This window comes from Corvus cornix, chromosome 6, assembly GCF_000738735.6.
Source record: "Corvus cornix cornix isolate S_Up_H32 chromosome 6, ASM73873v5, whole genome shotgun sequence".
NCBI classification, from domain to species: domain Eukaryota; kingdom Metazoa; phylum Chordata; class Aves; order Passeriformes; family Corvidae; genus Corvus; species Corvus cornix.
This window is the reverse complement of record NC_046336.1, coordinates 13261414-13277850: the sequence shown is the minus strand read 5'-3', so window position 1 is coordinate 13277850 and position 16437 is coordinate 13261414. Positions and strand designations below refer to the sequence as shown.

The following is a 16437-nucleotide window of genomic DNA, read 5'->3' as shown; positions in this document are numbered from 1 at the left end:
CAAAAATATAAACACTAGGAAAAAATAATGTAAAAATAATTTTTAAAGTAAGTACAAAATAATAAAATAAGTAAAAAATCTCTGTCTCACAGGGACAACAGACTTCCCTCATTGCATACCTTTGACATCTTTTGCATTTTCACCTTTCTCCAAAAGTAATCTCAGTCCATAGAGGTCACGTCCACACTGCACAGCCTCAAGTACACTCCATTTGCTTCAATTTGCCTAGCACACTACACCCATGCCTTTCTCCCCAGGACAGAGCTTTTAGCCCAGACCAAGGAAGCCACACACATGCTCACTTCTGCAAAACCAAGCAGAAGCTAGTCCCCTTCACCTGACAAACCCTGATGTGTAGTTCTTTATGGCCAAGGTCTTCAGGTAAAACAAAATGTGAATTTCTGACATTCTATAGAGACACTTCTGTGTTCATCAAGATGCTGCTACCTCCACCACAAAAGTTAATCCTCCTCTTAGATTACTAGAGCCTGTTACAGAAACAAAGTTTCAGCTTTGGCAAAATAGAGCTGACAAGCAACTCTGTTCTTCTCCACTTGTGTCTAGACTCCAGACAAAGGTAGTAAAAGCACAACTCCTGTCCCAAGAAGTTTACAATCTAAAGAAGAGCTGGTATTTCTGTTGGCTGTGAATTAGGTAAAAAGGAAGAGGTGGACTGCTCTCTGCCATTACCATGATACATAAAGTCTTTGGCAAGACTTTTGAATTCCTCTTCAAGCCTCCTCATTTATAGAACAGCCTACAGAAATAAATTCTAGGAAATACTTCGGTCTTCTGCAAACCTGGAAGGATTAATACAATCATTTCCTTGGCATACTTGATGGGTGTAATTGTAAATTTGAATTTTCAAAGAGCTGCAACTATGAAAAGCAACATAAACGGAGCCTTGTGAGCCTGCATGGAAAAATATTTTAACAGGGAAAGTAATTATCTTCACATGGAAAATGTCATGAAAACAGACACCTGCTGACACATCCAGAAGCTTCCAAAGCACAAATTTCTAAGAAGAAAGAGTATGTTCTGCATAATTTATTTTTTATTATTAAGAGAATCTACATGCAACCTAATTTTCAGTTGCTTTGCAGAATAACAGTACAGTAAAATCTGGCATCCAAGACACTGAAAATGGAATGGCTGGCCTTTTTTTCTTGTTAAAATATCCTCTTTGCCCCCTTCCCACAGTGCCTTATAGGAGTTCATGTTCCAATTTGCTGCAATCTTCCACCATGGTTACTATGAAATTCAGTTACACAGTAGACTATCAGTTGCAACGCCCTTTGAGATAAAAGATGCAAAAAAGAACTGTTTCTAGCTCCTCATTCCCCTATTCATGGTTTAGCCTTAAAGCCTTTCCCACTGCAGGACGATTGCCTAAAAACAGGGCTGAGGAACCAGAAGATCCTGTTTTCACCTAAGTGTCACCAATAATAAAAACACAAAGAAGAAAACGAAGTCACTTGACATATTAACAGAATCATCTCTAAATCGACTACCTGCCAATGCTTCCCATGAGGAGTCAGCAAGACTTTAACTGAGCTATTCAAAAAGAGCATCTTTCCACATTTCTGTCTGAGCATCTGAAGGCAGGCATGTAAATAACTAGACAAATTCAGCAGTGACTAAGTAGCCTTCCAGATGGCATCTTCTCTTTTGCCACAAGCAAAGAACATTGATATGCTTCTCCAGTTACTTCAAGCTTGCTACAGAAAAAAGAAAGTAACTTAATAAGAGAAAATTTGCTGGGCTTCAAGAAAGTCTTTAATGCTTTCCTGAAAATTTGATACCAAAAAAAAAGCATTAAAGAATGATGAAATACTGCAACATCATTGCTTTAAGCAGGCTCCAAACCACTCCCTTCTGCACTGGAAAATGCAGAAGCCATGCCTCAGAGGGGAGTTTTCTTCAAACCGTGCAAGCTAATGAGGATCAATCAGAGCCCATTGAAAAAAATGGGCTGAAATGTGGATGACTCAGTGCTGCAGAAGCTGTTGCTGGCAATGTGGTTTCTCTCTCAACTGGCAGTAAATGTGTTCCTCAACACAGCAGAGTTCAGTGAAGAGTACCAGTCTACCATTTCACATAGCAAGTAGGACATACTTCCCCAATTCTCATAGTCACTAAATACACACAGAAATGTCTCTCCAAATCTGCAGAAATGCAAATGTCAGTCCTACCAGTATCCCAACACAATGACTGGTTGTGCAGCTCACTCATTTGACCCCAAATATCAATGCAGTGTATTAGCAGAAAAGTTATTCTTATCTGTCATTAGCAAGGACATCTTAAACTAAAATAAATTAATTTCTCTTCCCACTTTGTAATATATGCCTATTTTAAGTAATCGAAAATAATTCAAGTAGAAAGGAAGAAGTCTCAATTTGAGTTTATAAATTACTTTCCATATACTGCTAAGCTTAAAGAGATCTGAGATTTACTCAACAGCTAAAAGCCCAAAAATTAAGCCCATCCGATTTAGTCAAATTATGCAAATCAGGATTAGGAGTCTAAACTCTGCCTGTTGTCTCTAGAGCCCTCTCAGACTAATAAAAAGTCATCTCTCCCCCTCCCCCATGGAAAGCTCTGCTAAAAGCTTGGTTCAGCAAAGGAGGCCTGGCAGGACACCTTCCAGAGTCCATCAGTGCTACTGCTGTGTCAGCAAAGAGAGTTGTAGCAAAATGATGCAAGACACTTAAGCCTCCTCTGGGACTAAGAGGATTATTTCCACAGTACTATCCTAGCTCTGGGAGCAAGAAGTAAAATTTAAAATAATCTTTGCATGCTTTCCTTTAGAGCCACATAATGAACCTACCCCAAAACAAGTGAAAATTTCAGAAAGATTCCGGCCTATTCTTTTTATCTGGTTTCGTAAGATGCTGGTAAATAAAACTCTCTGCCACAGGTTAGGCCAGCAGTATCATAATCCAGCAGCATAAACCTTGAAGTAAATGTTCATGCTACAATAAGCTCAAATAAACATGCTCTCTACAGAAATACTCCTAAAGCCCCTCACTGCAGTTCATAAAATACCTCAGAGTATCCAACATGAACATAACACCTCTGGTGCCCAGTCTCTGCTGTCATGTTCACATGCCATCGAAAATGCTGGCAGTCATCTTGAGAGCCTTGTCTAGGTTTCTCAATGCTCACTCAACACCTGTCTCCACTCTCTACACACAGGAGAATGTCTGCATTTTTTTAAGATTCACTGGTCACCCAAAGGGTCTGAACAAACTTGTTTGGCAGAAAGCTGACTCATGACAGAGTTATGTTAGATCCAGAGCCTGGATCTAACAAATTCCTAGACCAAAGGAAAAGAAAAGGTTTCCTTTATTTGCCTTTTGACTGACAGCTTACATGGACAATAATTTTCTGTAGTCCAAATGTCCAGACTCCTGCTAACAAAGCTGAAGTAAAGAATTGCTGGCATCAATTATCATCATGGCAATGAACTCACCCTCTCAGTCCTTTAAGTGGCACACAAAAAATTTAGATAGGACGGGAATCACTGCACAAATAGCCAGATTGGAGACTGTGTGATAGATACTGTTTGCCAGATATAATTAAGTGGTATCTTTTTGACACAATTTAAAGCCAATGAAAAAGATGATGGTATCAAGCCGATTTAAATAAAATAATTATATGAAGGTAAATGGAAATGCCCCAACTGCCCTGAATCTACACAAAATGGGTTAAAATACCAGAGATCAGAATGACACAGGAAAGGCACAGAGTATGAACCAGAATAAATAGAGGTCAAGCAGGCAAGTAAAGGAGGAGATGCACACGCACACAGATGGAGAGAAAAGGAGTGGGGAGAGACAGAAAGTACCTGGAAAGCTGGGAGTGCGCCAGTCCCTGGGTTATACAGGCATCGCAGCGAGGGCATGCTGTCCGCCAGGCTGGAGCAGCCCAGCCACAGAGATCTGGGCATAGAGCACTGCAGAGAAAGGACAACTATGAGATGGGACTGTATGAGACAGGATGGCACAGATTACAGGAACTTTTAAGGCTTAGCCAAATGGCATCAACACAACTGCACCTGGCCTTAAAAACAGAGACCTCTTTAGGAGAGCAGTAACTGCTGAAGCATCTTTTCCTTGAGAGAAGCTTTACAGATGTTGTAGTAGCAAGAAAAAGGCACTACGGATCAAGAAGGTAAATTTTTGATCAATTTTCTACACCATTGTGTTGAGTTTTCCCAGTAATAAAAAGTTTCTTTCCAATTAATCAGACCTCTTCTCCATCCACAGCAACACTCCAGGCAGAATACAAGGCAAGCAATTTTGCAAGGAAAGCAGAAAAGTAAATGACAACTTTAAGTGTAACAGTTCCAGGGAAAGGTTTGTGTTTTGTCTGTAAAGGGGATAAAAGGAAAAACCTGTGATCCAAGGTGAATAGGAAGTTGGTGACACTTTACAGGAGTTTCATGTTTCTGCTTGTCTTGTTGTTTGTTAAATAAAATAGTTATAATAAATTGATTCAGCTACTACAAACAAATACAAAAAAGGAGCCAAAGCAGCCAATCAAGGAAAATACTAGCCATTTTGATAGTTAAAGCCATTACCCCTTGAAATAGGGAGCTGCTTATTCATTTTACACCACTACTATTAAATTTAGGGATGCATTATGATAGCAATTGTTTTTACCAGACACAGAGTTTTTGAGGCCATAAGCACTACTGTATTTGTGTAATTACTGGCAAGGAAGGAAAAAATAAGTGTATTTTAAATTGGCAGATAGCCATGAAAACTGAAGGATGTGATAGATTAGCTGCTAGAGATTTTAAACCCTCATACTCTCCTTTTTTGCAATCCTGCCTCAGCTTTTTTTTTTTTTAAATAGAGGGGGAGGGGATGGAAGGAAATTTGAGTGGAAAGGGCAGCTGGAATGGGTATGAAATGACAGCTGCCTTCTGAACCACCATTTCTTCCTGCTCTTGAGAGGGCTAGAAAACCTTGCACAATCTTGTGCTAAATGAGTATGTAAGAGCAACAGAAGCCATCTTTGAATGAGCAGAAAGGTGATCACCAACATCCATAATCTGGTCCTGTGCAGACAGACACAGAGATTAACCCTGTCTGTCACCACATTCTTTGCTGTACTTTGTTGCAATTTACACTGCTGGTCCAGAAATAGTATTAAAAGACTGCTGGGGAATATAACCTATATAAATGTTCTCAACAGAAGTTTATGATACCTTAAAATAAATTCCTCGTCGCATTTGCATTTAAAAAAAACAACCAAACAACTCTTCAATTTACAAAGATACTGAAACTCAAGAATTTGAGTACTTCATCGTATTACAATATCACATGAATTTATATGTAATGCCCCTCCTGAAGCCAAAAAAACTACAGGCATAGTATTGTTAACAAGCTACAAAAGTGAGCCATACTTCCTTGTCCACCATTCTAACCTCCCAAACACTCCCGCATACAAAAAACCTTCCAAATGCTAGCAATCTTTTCTTTTCAATGTAATATGTATCACTACAGCTACTGAAAGCTGTTGTGACAATCACTTTTTTTAAAAAAATATTCATATATGAAATGGACATCCATGGTTAAGCATTTCACCAGTTTAATTTACTTAAATCAAAGCTATTTATTATTCTCCAAGAATGTCACAATAACAGGAGATTCACTACATGGTGCCTCTGATGATGCAGAGCAAATTCACTAGGTAAGCATCAGCTGCTTACCACTAGCCATCCCAGGATTCATAACATACTACCAAATAAACAGGGGATGATTTTATTTTTTTTTTCATACAGAGTTATCCAAGACTTGCAGCTATCATTTATTCCATATTCTCAAGCTTTCCCATCCTTTGGGCTGGCTCAAGTTTTTATGCTGTGGTAATGAACTCAAAGAACTGATTGCCATTAAAACTGACTGACAAGAAAAAAAAAAAGAAGTTACTTTAAGTATTTGTACTGACTGAAGCATGGAAAGGTACAGAGGCAGGAAAAATGAGGAGCACTCTGCCAGTGGAAGGGCAAGCTTAAGTTGACTCAAAGTTTACGTGAGATTACGGCTCACACCAGAGTCATTAGTCTGCAGGTAGGGCACTCTATTGTGCCAGGGAACTTAGAAGGTGATGAAATGTCTTCCTCTAAAATTGCCACAATAACAAAGGAAAGCACTGAAGGGTTATTCTGCAGAGCTCTCTGTCCAGCAGAGGATATCATTCCTCACCCATGCAGTCCTGCCACTTAGTATTGTTCCAGAATTAGGAAGTGTGAAGTAAAAAATTACCAACACCTTAGATGATTTCTGAATCTGTTCCAGTATATGACAAAATCTACATTAGTGATACAATTCTGTTACCTATCTTAAAAATATAGGTGTGAAGTTGCACAGTGTGGAAGGAAATGTCATTCCTGTACTTGCCTTTTTACCTATTGAAGGAAGCAGAGACGCTAAATTACTGTTGGTGACTGAAAGAGGCTTATTCACAAGCCTGAACAAAAGGCCCCAGGTGCTTCAATAGAAACAGCTTGTGTGTAAATCAGATGAGTGACCCAACAGAACAACTTCATTTAGAGCCTGGTCTCTGAAAAATCTCAACAGCCTCCATCCCCTCGAACTGAGCAAGCCACATGTCAAACACTCACTTTTGTACTGTCAGCTCCACAAACAAGGGACTGGCCTCAATGTTCATGACTTGAAAGCTGACTGACAAAATCCTCTCCTGAACCCAAGTCAATCTACATCGATTCATCAAAACAAAGATACAGAGGCACAGCGCTTGGACTAGAGCCAAATGGGAATGCTGGTATTGCTTGCTAAGTACTGGGCCAGGATGGAGTAATCTCTTTACTTTCCTAACTCCCAGTTGCATTAATGCTTCGGATGTCTGCACAACCTTCAGGCCCAGAGATGCATAGCTTTTTATTTAGAAAAGCTAAGTATCTTTAATACACATTGAGTGGCATAAAATAGGGAATTATTTGACGAAAAACCCAATTTCTCTTTCCAACTGATTTTAAAATCCCACTCCCTGAACTCTGAAATATATTTTCCCACTAAATAAATACATGGAATAGAGTTTCAAACAAGACCAGCATCCTCCTTCTGACAGAGGCTGGTTCCAGCTGCTCCACTGGTGATTAAAATGGGTTTGCCTTATTTTGAATTAAAATAGGCTAGAAGCATTCACAGCCACTGCCTGAGCTGAGTGGACAGTAACTGAGCTAAAGGGAAGATGTATTTTAACCTATTCAATTATTCTTGTAACTATATTGCAGGAACATTTTTTGACTACATTAGATGTTCTACCTCTAATAGTCTACCCTCTCTTCCAATTATCTGATGTCCTAAAGACAAATTTCAATACACAGTCAATGGGTAAATTTTTGCCAGTGCTAAAAATTGGTTATTTACTTTATTTGCTATTGCATTACAAGATTATACATTACCATTTCAGACTGCGTTTTTCTTATCAAATTTGTTCTCTTCTAGACCTTCAGCAAATACAATATACTAGGGGTAACTAACACAGTTTTAGTAAATTGTGTTACAGGTCAGAAATATATCACCTTGTCCTGTAAAACTAAGTGACTCTACACAGGGAAAAAGAAGTTCTTGGACTACTACAGTTCACAACTATAGTGTACACCTACGAAGCATAACCTACTATACTGAGCTCGCTGTAAAACAAGAATGACCAAAAGAAAATCAAACAATAGCTGAAGGATATTTTCTTCATAATCACTTCAGAGAAATTAATTAGACAGCAGTACAGAATGACTGTCTTTAATTGTGGCACATTTTAACATAGTGAGGTATTACCTACTACCCCTGCATGAACCCTTGTACTGAACTTTATGATAACCTGTGCACTTAAAACACCTTTGATTTACAGGCAGCCTGATATATTTTTGTACATCTTCACACTTTAGTGACAAAGCCAAAGAGAAAACCCAATTTTTTCCCCAAAGGCTGGTATTTGGTCTACTGTACATAAGATTAATTTCAGATGCTAACCACATCTATTTCAGTCCTTCCCTAGTTCAGAATTATTTCCCTTCTAGTACAGCATCCAGTGCCTTATGCAGGTGAACTCTAAAGATAAACCAATAACAATTTCTAACTATTACAAAAACCAAGACGAGGGGAAAAGAGGTCCTAGAAATTCTACCACCCAAACTGGAGCAGATAAAATTAAGGGATGCTCTGAAGGGTATTAAAAGTATATAAACCAGATGTGAGCTTGATATGAGGAGACAGATCTTTCCCCACCTTTTTATCACTTCAGAAAGTGAGTATGGGATGGCTGGCAAGAACAATTCTCCCTGAAAGTCTCTTTCACACTATTGTTTCCTGCATGCTCTATAAAATCTAATTCTCAGGAAATGTGCCTTAGGAATTTTAATCCTTTATCAAACACATGCTCAGATCTTACTGGGATTCCAGATATTCAGAATTATTTTTATCATATACCACAAAAAATGGGAGAACAAACCTCAATACCTTTCCATCTCACTCAGTTCCTCTTACACTTTTTTTGGCCACATACCTAACTAAGCCAATGCCAAAAATATAACATACATCACTTTCACATTGTGTCCAGTCTGCACTATTCCTGTCACCACAGAATGCAACACATTGCATGAAACGTATCAGATAAGGCAGCTGCTATTTACATTACAAATGTTGGTCTCATGAAACTTAATAACAATTCCAGAAATTTACTTCTGGCTAAAAAGTGATTTTGGATCCTTTCTCTGGTCCACTTTTCATTCTTTTAACCTCTCACATACACATAAAAATGAAAAGGTATCTCTTATTTTTCCCTCTATTGTTCTGAGAGATGTTTTCTGATTAAATATATATATAAGTATTAAAAAAAAAAAAACCACTCCCAGTGCATCTTGTATACTTTTCACAGTTAAAAAACCTGCCATATATATTTCATTTTTTAGCCTTGGTAGCTCTTCTTATCTGAAAAAATAGTATATAATACAACTTCTGAAAATGCTGCCGAAATCGAATGAGAATATTCATTATTTACTTTAGTAGATTTTGTGGGGCTTATTTTTTTTCTTTTCCCCCTATCCCAACAATGGATACAAGGCATACTAAATACGTAATTACATGAGAGAGCCACACAGCTTTCAAAGGAGCCATTCAAGTGAATTGTGTAAATAATATGCCTTTAAAAACCCTAACATATGAATACAGATTTACCAGTTATGAAGTAGTTATATACCTGAGAGACAAGAATATGCATTTAAAAAAAAATTCTGCCCAATTATGAACTTACCAAAGAGACTAGCATGTCTCAGAGCAAATTAATACTTTTATAACTTTCTTCAAAAGTTTTTTGCCTGTTTTCATTTGAAAATAAGAAAAACGTTAAAAGCTGTAAGTCTTAATTAAGACAAAAAAACCAATAGTCAAAGCCATACAGTTAAAATTTGCACCTCAGACTAGTTTTCCACACCTATAACCAGATAATTCCGACTTTGTCACTGGCAATTTTTCTTGAAAGTCTTTCCACAGTAAGAAAATTAATTTATAAACATAAAGAGGCAACTGTAGTAATTCTTGGAGTGTGACCATGAGAAGGATCTCACAGAGCTCAACTAGCCCACCAACTGTCAGCTCTTCTAGCTGCACATATTGCACCAGAATTGTGAAGGGCCAGATGCAGTTGCTGTCACAACCAGTTCTTTGCACAATTCCTCACCTTCTATTACGCTCAGACACCTTGGTCACATTTCCACAAGTGCGTAAGGGATGATTCAAAGTGGTTTGTGCTCCTGTTTCACCATAACAAAAGCTATATCATTAAAGACCCTTGGACCATTTTTCATGAACTGCAAATCAAGCAAACCAACATTTCACTTTGGGAAAGCTGAGCATATGTTTCTGGGATAACCAGGGTCTGACTTCTAAACAATTAGGTCTCACAAATCAGTGGGTGAAATATGCTACTAGGATTCAACTATAACACTCTTCCTAGATTCCAAACATAGGTAATACTGGACTTCTTACCCTGGTACAGATCACTGACTTCAGTGCAGCAGTTTTCCCCTTCACCCTCAGGGTGTTACTACATTCTGCCAGCTTTGCTGTGCACACTGAGCTCCAACTGCTGTAAAGGGTTCCTTTTCCTTCAGCCTCCCACTTTGCGTGTAATTGCTCAGTAAATTTTCCTTAACATACAAATTATGCAAACTCTTCTCTAATCTTCTGGTAACTCCCTAGCTAACAGTAACTTTTTACAAGATATTCCAGTTCACTAACTACTTTTAAATATCAAAGATAAGACACATGGAAAAGGATTTACATATTCAGTTTATTCAAATTATAACTTACCTGAGTGGAATCTGGGAGGATCAAATCACAGCTTTTAGGTAAATGTTTGTGAAGAAATGTTTTCCCCAGAGTGGTTACTGGAGTTCAACCTCTGTGATTCCAAGTCAACAGAAATTACATGCACCAGCAAGGGGCCAACTTCCATCTATAAGGTATACAAGATCCTCATTTGCCAAGTGCTTGAGGGAACTTGTATGGATCACATCGGAACTAGACAATACTCATGTTTTCATAATTATAGCTTTTTAATGCATGAAGCTGATAAATTTAAAGAAGTGCAGCTGCAGAGCTTTAAGATTCAGGTGCCATACCCTTCCTTAAGGAGCAAAACTTGCAGAGACTTGTGTGTGCTCCTTTAAACAACACCAAAGATGGCAATGCTAAAAACAAACCCTACACAAACTTACTAAGAGCAAGCTCACCAAGGTCTAAAGCACAAAACTATGTGAAGGCTTAAAATGGAGATCTTACAAGAGCAAGTGCACTTGGCTCTTTGGTAAGCAAGAAAACACAGTGGCTACTAAGCTCCATTATGTCTGATGATCTTAGAAGTATTTTCCAAACTTAATGATTCAATAATTCTGTGTCTAAAGCCTGATCAATTCCAAACAGTTTAAAATCTTATTATGTAATTCTTTGACATAGGCATTCCACATGAGTTTGAGCAGAGTAACACAGCATCCTAAGGAATATGTCGAAAGCTCTTCATCTTGGAATATTTCTAGAAGTTCTGTTTTCATGCCACAAACTGCAGAGAAAAAACCTACACTGGTGGAGAGATGAAACGGAAGTTTCATTAGATTTTCCCCTCATCTCTAGCTTTATTTAATTCCATAAAATCTCTCAGAGTTATTGTTATGCACCTACAAAAGTGTTTCAAGGATAACTGATATGTCTGCATAGCACTTTGAGAACATAAAGTACTATATGAGTGCCAAGTATTAATAAATGAACTGCAGAAAGAAATCTTATTTCGACTTTCCACCCAAGGAGTTAGCATCTGAATTTTAAAAAGCATATGGATCCACTGAAAATAGATGCTTTAGAAGTTAAGGAAAAGATGCTATATGGCAAAATTACAAAACCAAAATATTTCCAGAATCATTGCATTTTTGTCTCAGGTAAGTGCAATTCTAGCAGAAGAATCCTGTTTTCACCACAGTCCTGGTTTTTACACTCTCTTTTCCAGCTGACTTGACTGAAGTGCAGACCATTAATATCTGAAGTGCCTTCTTTTGATTATACTGGCCTTTGCTGGTACCAATCTAGTTAAGGTATCACCAAGAATTTCCAGCATAAAACACATTTACAGGTTTATAACTTGGCTTTAAAAATTCTACTACAAAAAGACAGTGGGAGGCAGAAAGGCTCAGATGAATGCGTTATATTACATATCCTATGTGATGCATACTTGCTCACAATGCTATGAAAAAGGGAAGGATTATCTTTAACTCTGAATTACCATGTTTCAGAAGCCACTTAAAATGATACTTTTACTTCCCCGTTTATGTAATCAAAATAATGTTTTGTAAATGTTTCAGCTAATTAGCTTAACTTGCCCAATTTCATAGTCTGGCATAAATTATAGGAAGTGTCCATATAATACAGGAATTAGAATGTCATGTCTATTGACTGTATTTATACGCAAACATTCCCTCCCTTTCTCCCTTCAGAAGTCAATTGTGGCTTGTCTCCAAAGGGTCAACATCTAGGTGATGGGATGATACAGACTTCTAGCAAGTCAAAAGCTTAAATGAAGATCAAGGCTGAATAAACCAACTGCAGGTGTTTGCCTTTTTGTAGAAGACAAACAGGAAACAGCTAGAGTAAAGAGAACAGTGCAGGCTACTTCAAATGCCAGTCTTAAAGCAACATATTTCTGGCCATTGGTATTGTATTTCCTCTAGCCCACATAAGAACACAATATAGCTCTCCATTGCAGCACAGCAACACTAAATATAAAACCTGCCATTAAAGGGCAGAGGGTAATGGCATCAGTGTGGGCGACCCATGCTCAGGTAGTGTTCAACTATTATCTCCAGTCTAAGCAGGCTGAAAATACGCAAATCCAGACAGCATCTGGTTTTAGACAAAATTGTCAGTTTTATGGATATTTATGGTATGTGTCCAGTCTTGCAGAACTCCATCTTCCTCCACCTCATCTGTAATATAAACTGCTTTTAGTCCACATTAATACAATGTGTTACTGGGATACTTCTCACATTTTGTCTAAGTCTGGCAGTAGATCAATACTCAGCCATGCTGAGGAAAAAAAAAACATTAAGGTAGGATCCTTTTAAAAATACAGACAACAGGAGAATAAACCTGATGCACAGCCCCCATTCCATCTGGATGCATATGTAGACTATGCTTTTACATACATCAAAAGTGGCTTTCTTTTCAATACATAGTGTTAAGGAATCCTACAGGTAGTACCTTTGAAAGATATCCTATACCAAATCAATCTCACCTCAAAAAAATTTAACCTCTCTGCTTCTAATGAAAGCTCTTCCCAGCCTTTTTATCAACTGCCTTACCCTTACACTTCCTGTGGTGAAATCACAGCACGAAATTGGAATAGCAAAGCTACTTCCACGACAGTCTCTGCTGATGACAAGCACAGGTTTATAACTTTTCCTTGGGTCAAGGAGTGAGAAGATTGAGATAGACACTAGAACCAATATCAATAAACTAAAAATCAAAAGGAAAAGCATGCTTACAAAAAATATCTTTTTTAAAAAGTGCAAGTTCTTCTATTATTTGAGGTTGCCTAGTTTAAAGCCTCCTTGGAAATTTTACTGTGCATTTTAGGCTTTTTACCCCCTTGGTATTTTGCAGAGTCCAAAAACCATATATCCCATCTGCACCAGAGCACTGGTAATATAAGGCTGGTCTGTTTGCCTCAGAAGTAAAAGGAAAACAGAACAGCCACACGATCCTCTTCCTATTGTTCTCCCAACCCACATAAGAAACAGAAACTGATGCCATGCCCCACAGGTCAACAAACTTGAGCTCTGTGAGACAATAATTGCAGAGTTGAGATTCCTCTGAGACACCCTGCCTCCGGCTCAGCAAAGTTTAAATCAAGAAAACATAAGCTTCAGTGTCCCAACTGACCTTTACTAGTGTGGACTTGAGGAGAGAGAGAGAAATGGTCTCTCGGAAAGAAGCTCCAAAGCACACTTCACCTTTGCAGCACATCACTCATTCAAAGAAATGGTTTGCAAATATAATGTTAGACTCAATGCCCATCTTCTAATAGGTGTTCAAGCTCTGCTCAGTTTCACAGAAGTCAATGTAAGTTGACAGCAGTAAGCACCTTGCACAAGCAAGCTACTTACTGCTTGTAAGATACTGACACAAGACTGGAGACAATCAAAACCATGCTGTTAGCACCTTCAATGAAGCTCTTATGTTTTAAGGGGATATGCTGCTGCAGCTTTTCATTCTCACACTCTGCTCAAGTGACTTGGCTCTTTGTTTCTGTTGGGCTCACGGTACCACCTTGAAGATCCCTTCACCACCATGTTTTGTCATTTCACAACTGCAGTTGCCATGACAACAGGATGCAGCTTATCTGTACTGTTTTCATATTTCCAGTTTTTGTTGCCATAACAACACATTCTGGCTTTCTACAAAACCAGCAACTTTAAGCCGTGTATTCTCAAGGACACAGGATTCATCATATATGTATGTTCATCAGAGAAGAGATCTGTACAGGCCATTTGTAAATTAAGCTATTCTTTCTGAAGGGGGATTTTTCACTCACGAAAGTGAAAAGCTGACAGCAATTGCTAGAGGCAGACTGCTGAGACATCTAAAGCCTGGCCTTTAATAATAGCCAGAGTAATATAGCACTAGGCCACTTCCGAGTGGGGACTCCCCACAGTGTCAGACTGTGTCAAACTGCACAATTGTTATGTGATGTGAGTAAGTGTCCATACTTGATTCACCCAGGCAGATCTGAATTAGATGCTAGACACAATTCTCTTGAGTTTTAACCCAGTGGCCTCCCCATTATTACCAGCACCACCACCATGCAGCTTTGTGTTTGAAGGCCCATTTTAATTCTGTAATTCAAGGTGTTGTTGTAGATTTGTTTTCAGACTCTGACCCTCTTCGCTTCCAGGTGACTGCATTTTGAACTTTTATTTACAGGAAGTGCACATTCATCAGACTGGTGAGAAAATGTTATACAAACACAGCATGCATAAACACAAAACAGTGATGGCTATGAGGGGTATCAGCTAACATGGCACTATAACTTCATTACACCCTCATTTATGTACTTCACTAATGAGACAAGCACAGGTGTCCAACACGGTCCCTCACATGAGATGAATAACAATAATACAGTCCAACCTGCTTTAGCCATGCTTGGTATCCAGAAGATATAAGTTGGAATCCATCTTTTGGCATGTGTATTCGGGGCTAGGAGAGAATAGACATAAAGAGAGACCTCCTTTTACACTGGGACCTAGCTAACCTAAGGCTAAATTCTGGAGCATTTTAAACAATGCAGATCTTTTTAAGCCACATATGAAGGTTTAGTCCCCAGATTAGTTCTTGTTTACTGCTCTGATATCAGCTGCTTTAAGAACACTTTTTTAATAAAGTCACCATTTTTATGTTTTTCACCATTTTACATTTCAGTTCAGTATATATATATATGTATTTTTTTTAATTTCCACAAAAATGCACTTGGATAAGCACAGCCTCTGTGGTGGGTGCAATAGCAAAGACTAATGGTCACTAATGCTTTTGACACTACATAAAAAGCAAATGGTGTCAAAACAGCAGTAGTCAAGCTATGAGTGTTTTCACAGTCACCATCCTCAACGCGGTCAGACCAGACACTGGACAACATGAAGAGATTACAGAAAATTCCTGAAGAGAAGCAGCTTTAATAGCAGGACAACAGGAAATTATACTCACACACAGCCATAAATTATGCCTCAAATCGACAGACAAACGTAATCTCCCCCCCACTTACTGTTTTCATGCTTTATTGGGTTGAAGAAAAGACAAGACATCCAATTGCTCTAGAAGCACAAAACACATACAGCATAACTTACAGCTAGGAAAAAGTACGCAACAAAACCCAAAGCACCGCCTGGCATGACATTTATTTGTAGTTCAAAGATACTTCCACATTCAAGTGGATTCAAGTGCTCCCCCTCCCCACAAAAAAAGGAGATGCTTAGAAATTAAAATCACATCTAAGCAACGAGATCAGACAGGACATCTGCAAACATCAAGTCCAGAGATGTTTCTTACTCCTGGAAACTACTTCACAATCCCGTTCTTAACTCACAGTACTTCCCCTCCAAATCAGAAAGGAAAGGCTGGAAAAAGCTTTCTCATTTTCAGAATGGCTCTACTGAAAGTTAGTTTACTCTCACTTGTTCTTGAGTCAACACAATATTTAGTCTGTACAAACTGCATCCACTTCGGTACTAGTAACACCAAAAACCACAATTTGTTGGAGAGAAAAAATGTATTACGGCTGAATGACGAACCTTCACACCTATGGTGGGTAGTCCAGCCTTGGAATTTGAAAATAAAGTAAGAACTAGAACAGACTAAAATCTTGCCTCTAAAGAGAGGTACACACTCAGGATTTTACAGTATACTTTGAGCACTTGTTATTTTTGCTTCTCTCCAGTTTGAATTTAAATCCTCCTAAATCTTTCAAAGTAGTAGTAAGATTATGCCCTGGTGTCCTAGCCAATGATCTCAGTTGAACATGAATTTTAATAACCACCATTGTGCTGATAAATTAAAGTCAAGTATATCTGGTTACTGCATTCACCTGCTGTGTTTGGACTTGCAATGCTTAACACATTAACAAACTACGTTTTAGGAGACTTCTCACACAGCTAGAAGCATCACCCTCCAAGACCTAATCCTTCCTTCAGCACTAACGTCATGGGTGGTTAGTCTCTCTACAACTGTAAAATGAGGACAACACTCATTTAACCCACCTCACAAGTTTGCTGAGAGGAGCTCTTGCCATTTCTATGTGCTTTGAAAATGCAAGAAACTATATGAAGTGCTGCGTATCTAGCAAGAACACTACAGAAACACACATTGT

The 16437-nt window shown here is 38.4% G+C and overlaps 1 protein-coding gene across 6 annotated transcripts in view; it reads right to left on the bottom strand.

Moving 5' to 3' along the window:
* Positions 1-16437, bottom strand: part of BTRC (beta-transducin repeat containing E3 ubiquitin protein ligase) — a 126489-nt gene that overhangs the window by 92862 nt on the left and 17190 nt on the right. For 3 of the 6 annotated variants that reach the window (XM_010409647.4, XM_010409681.4, XM_039553643.1), the window contains 2 exons: positions 14706-14774; positions 3848-3955 (listed from right to left, as the gene is read on the bottom strand). The exons of 1 other annotated variant lie outside the window; for it this stretch is intronic. In XM_010409647.4, coding sequence (XP_010407949.2) covers positions 3848-3955; positions 14706-14774 — 177 coding nt within the window. The remainder of the gene's footprint in view (positions 1-3847; positions 3956-14705; positions 14775-16437) is intronic. 2 more of the 6 variants (XM_010409689.4, XM_010409674.4) reach the window with 2 other exon arrangements.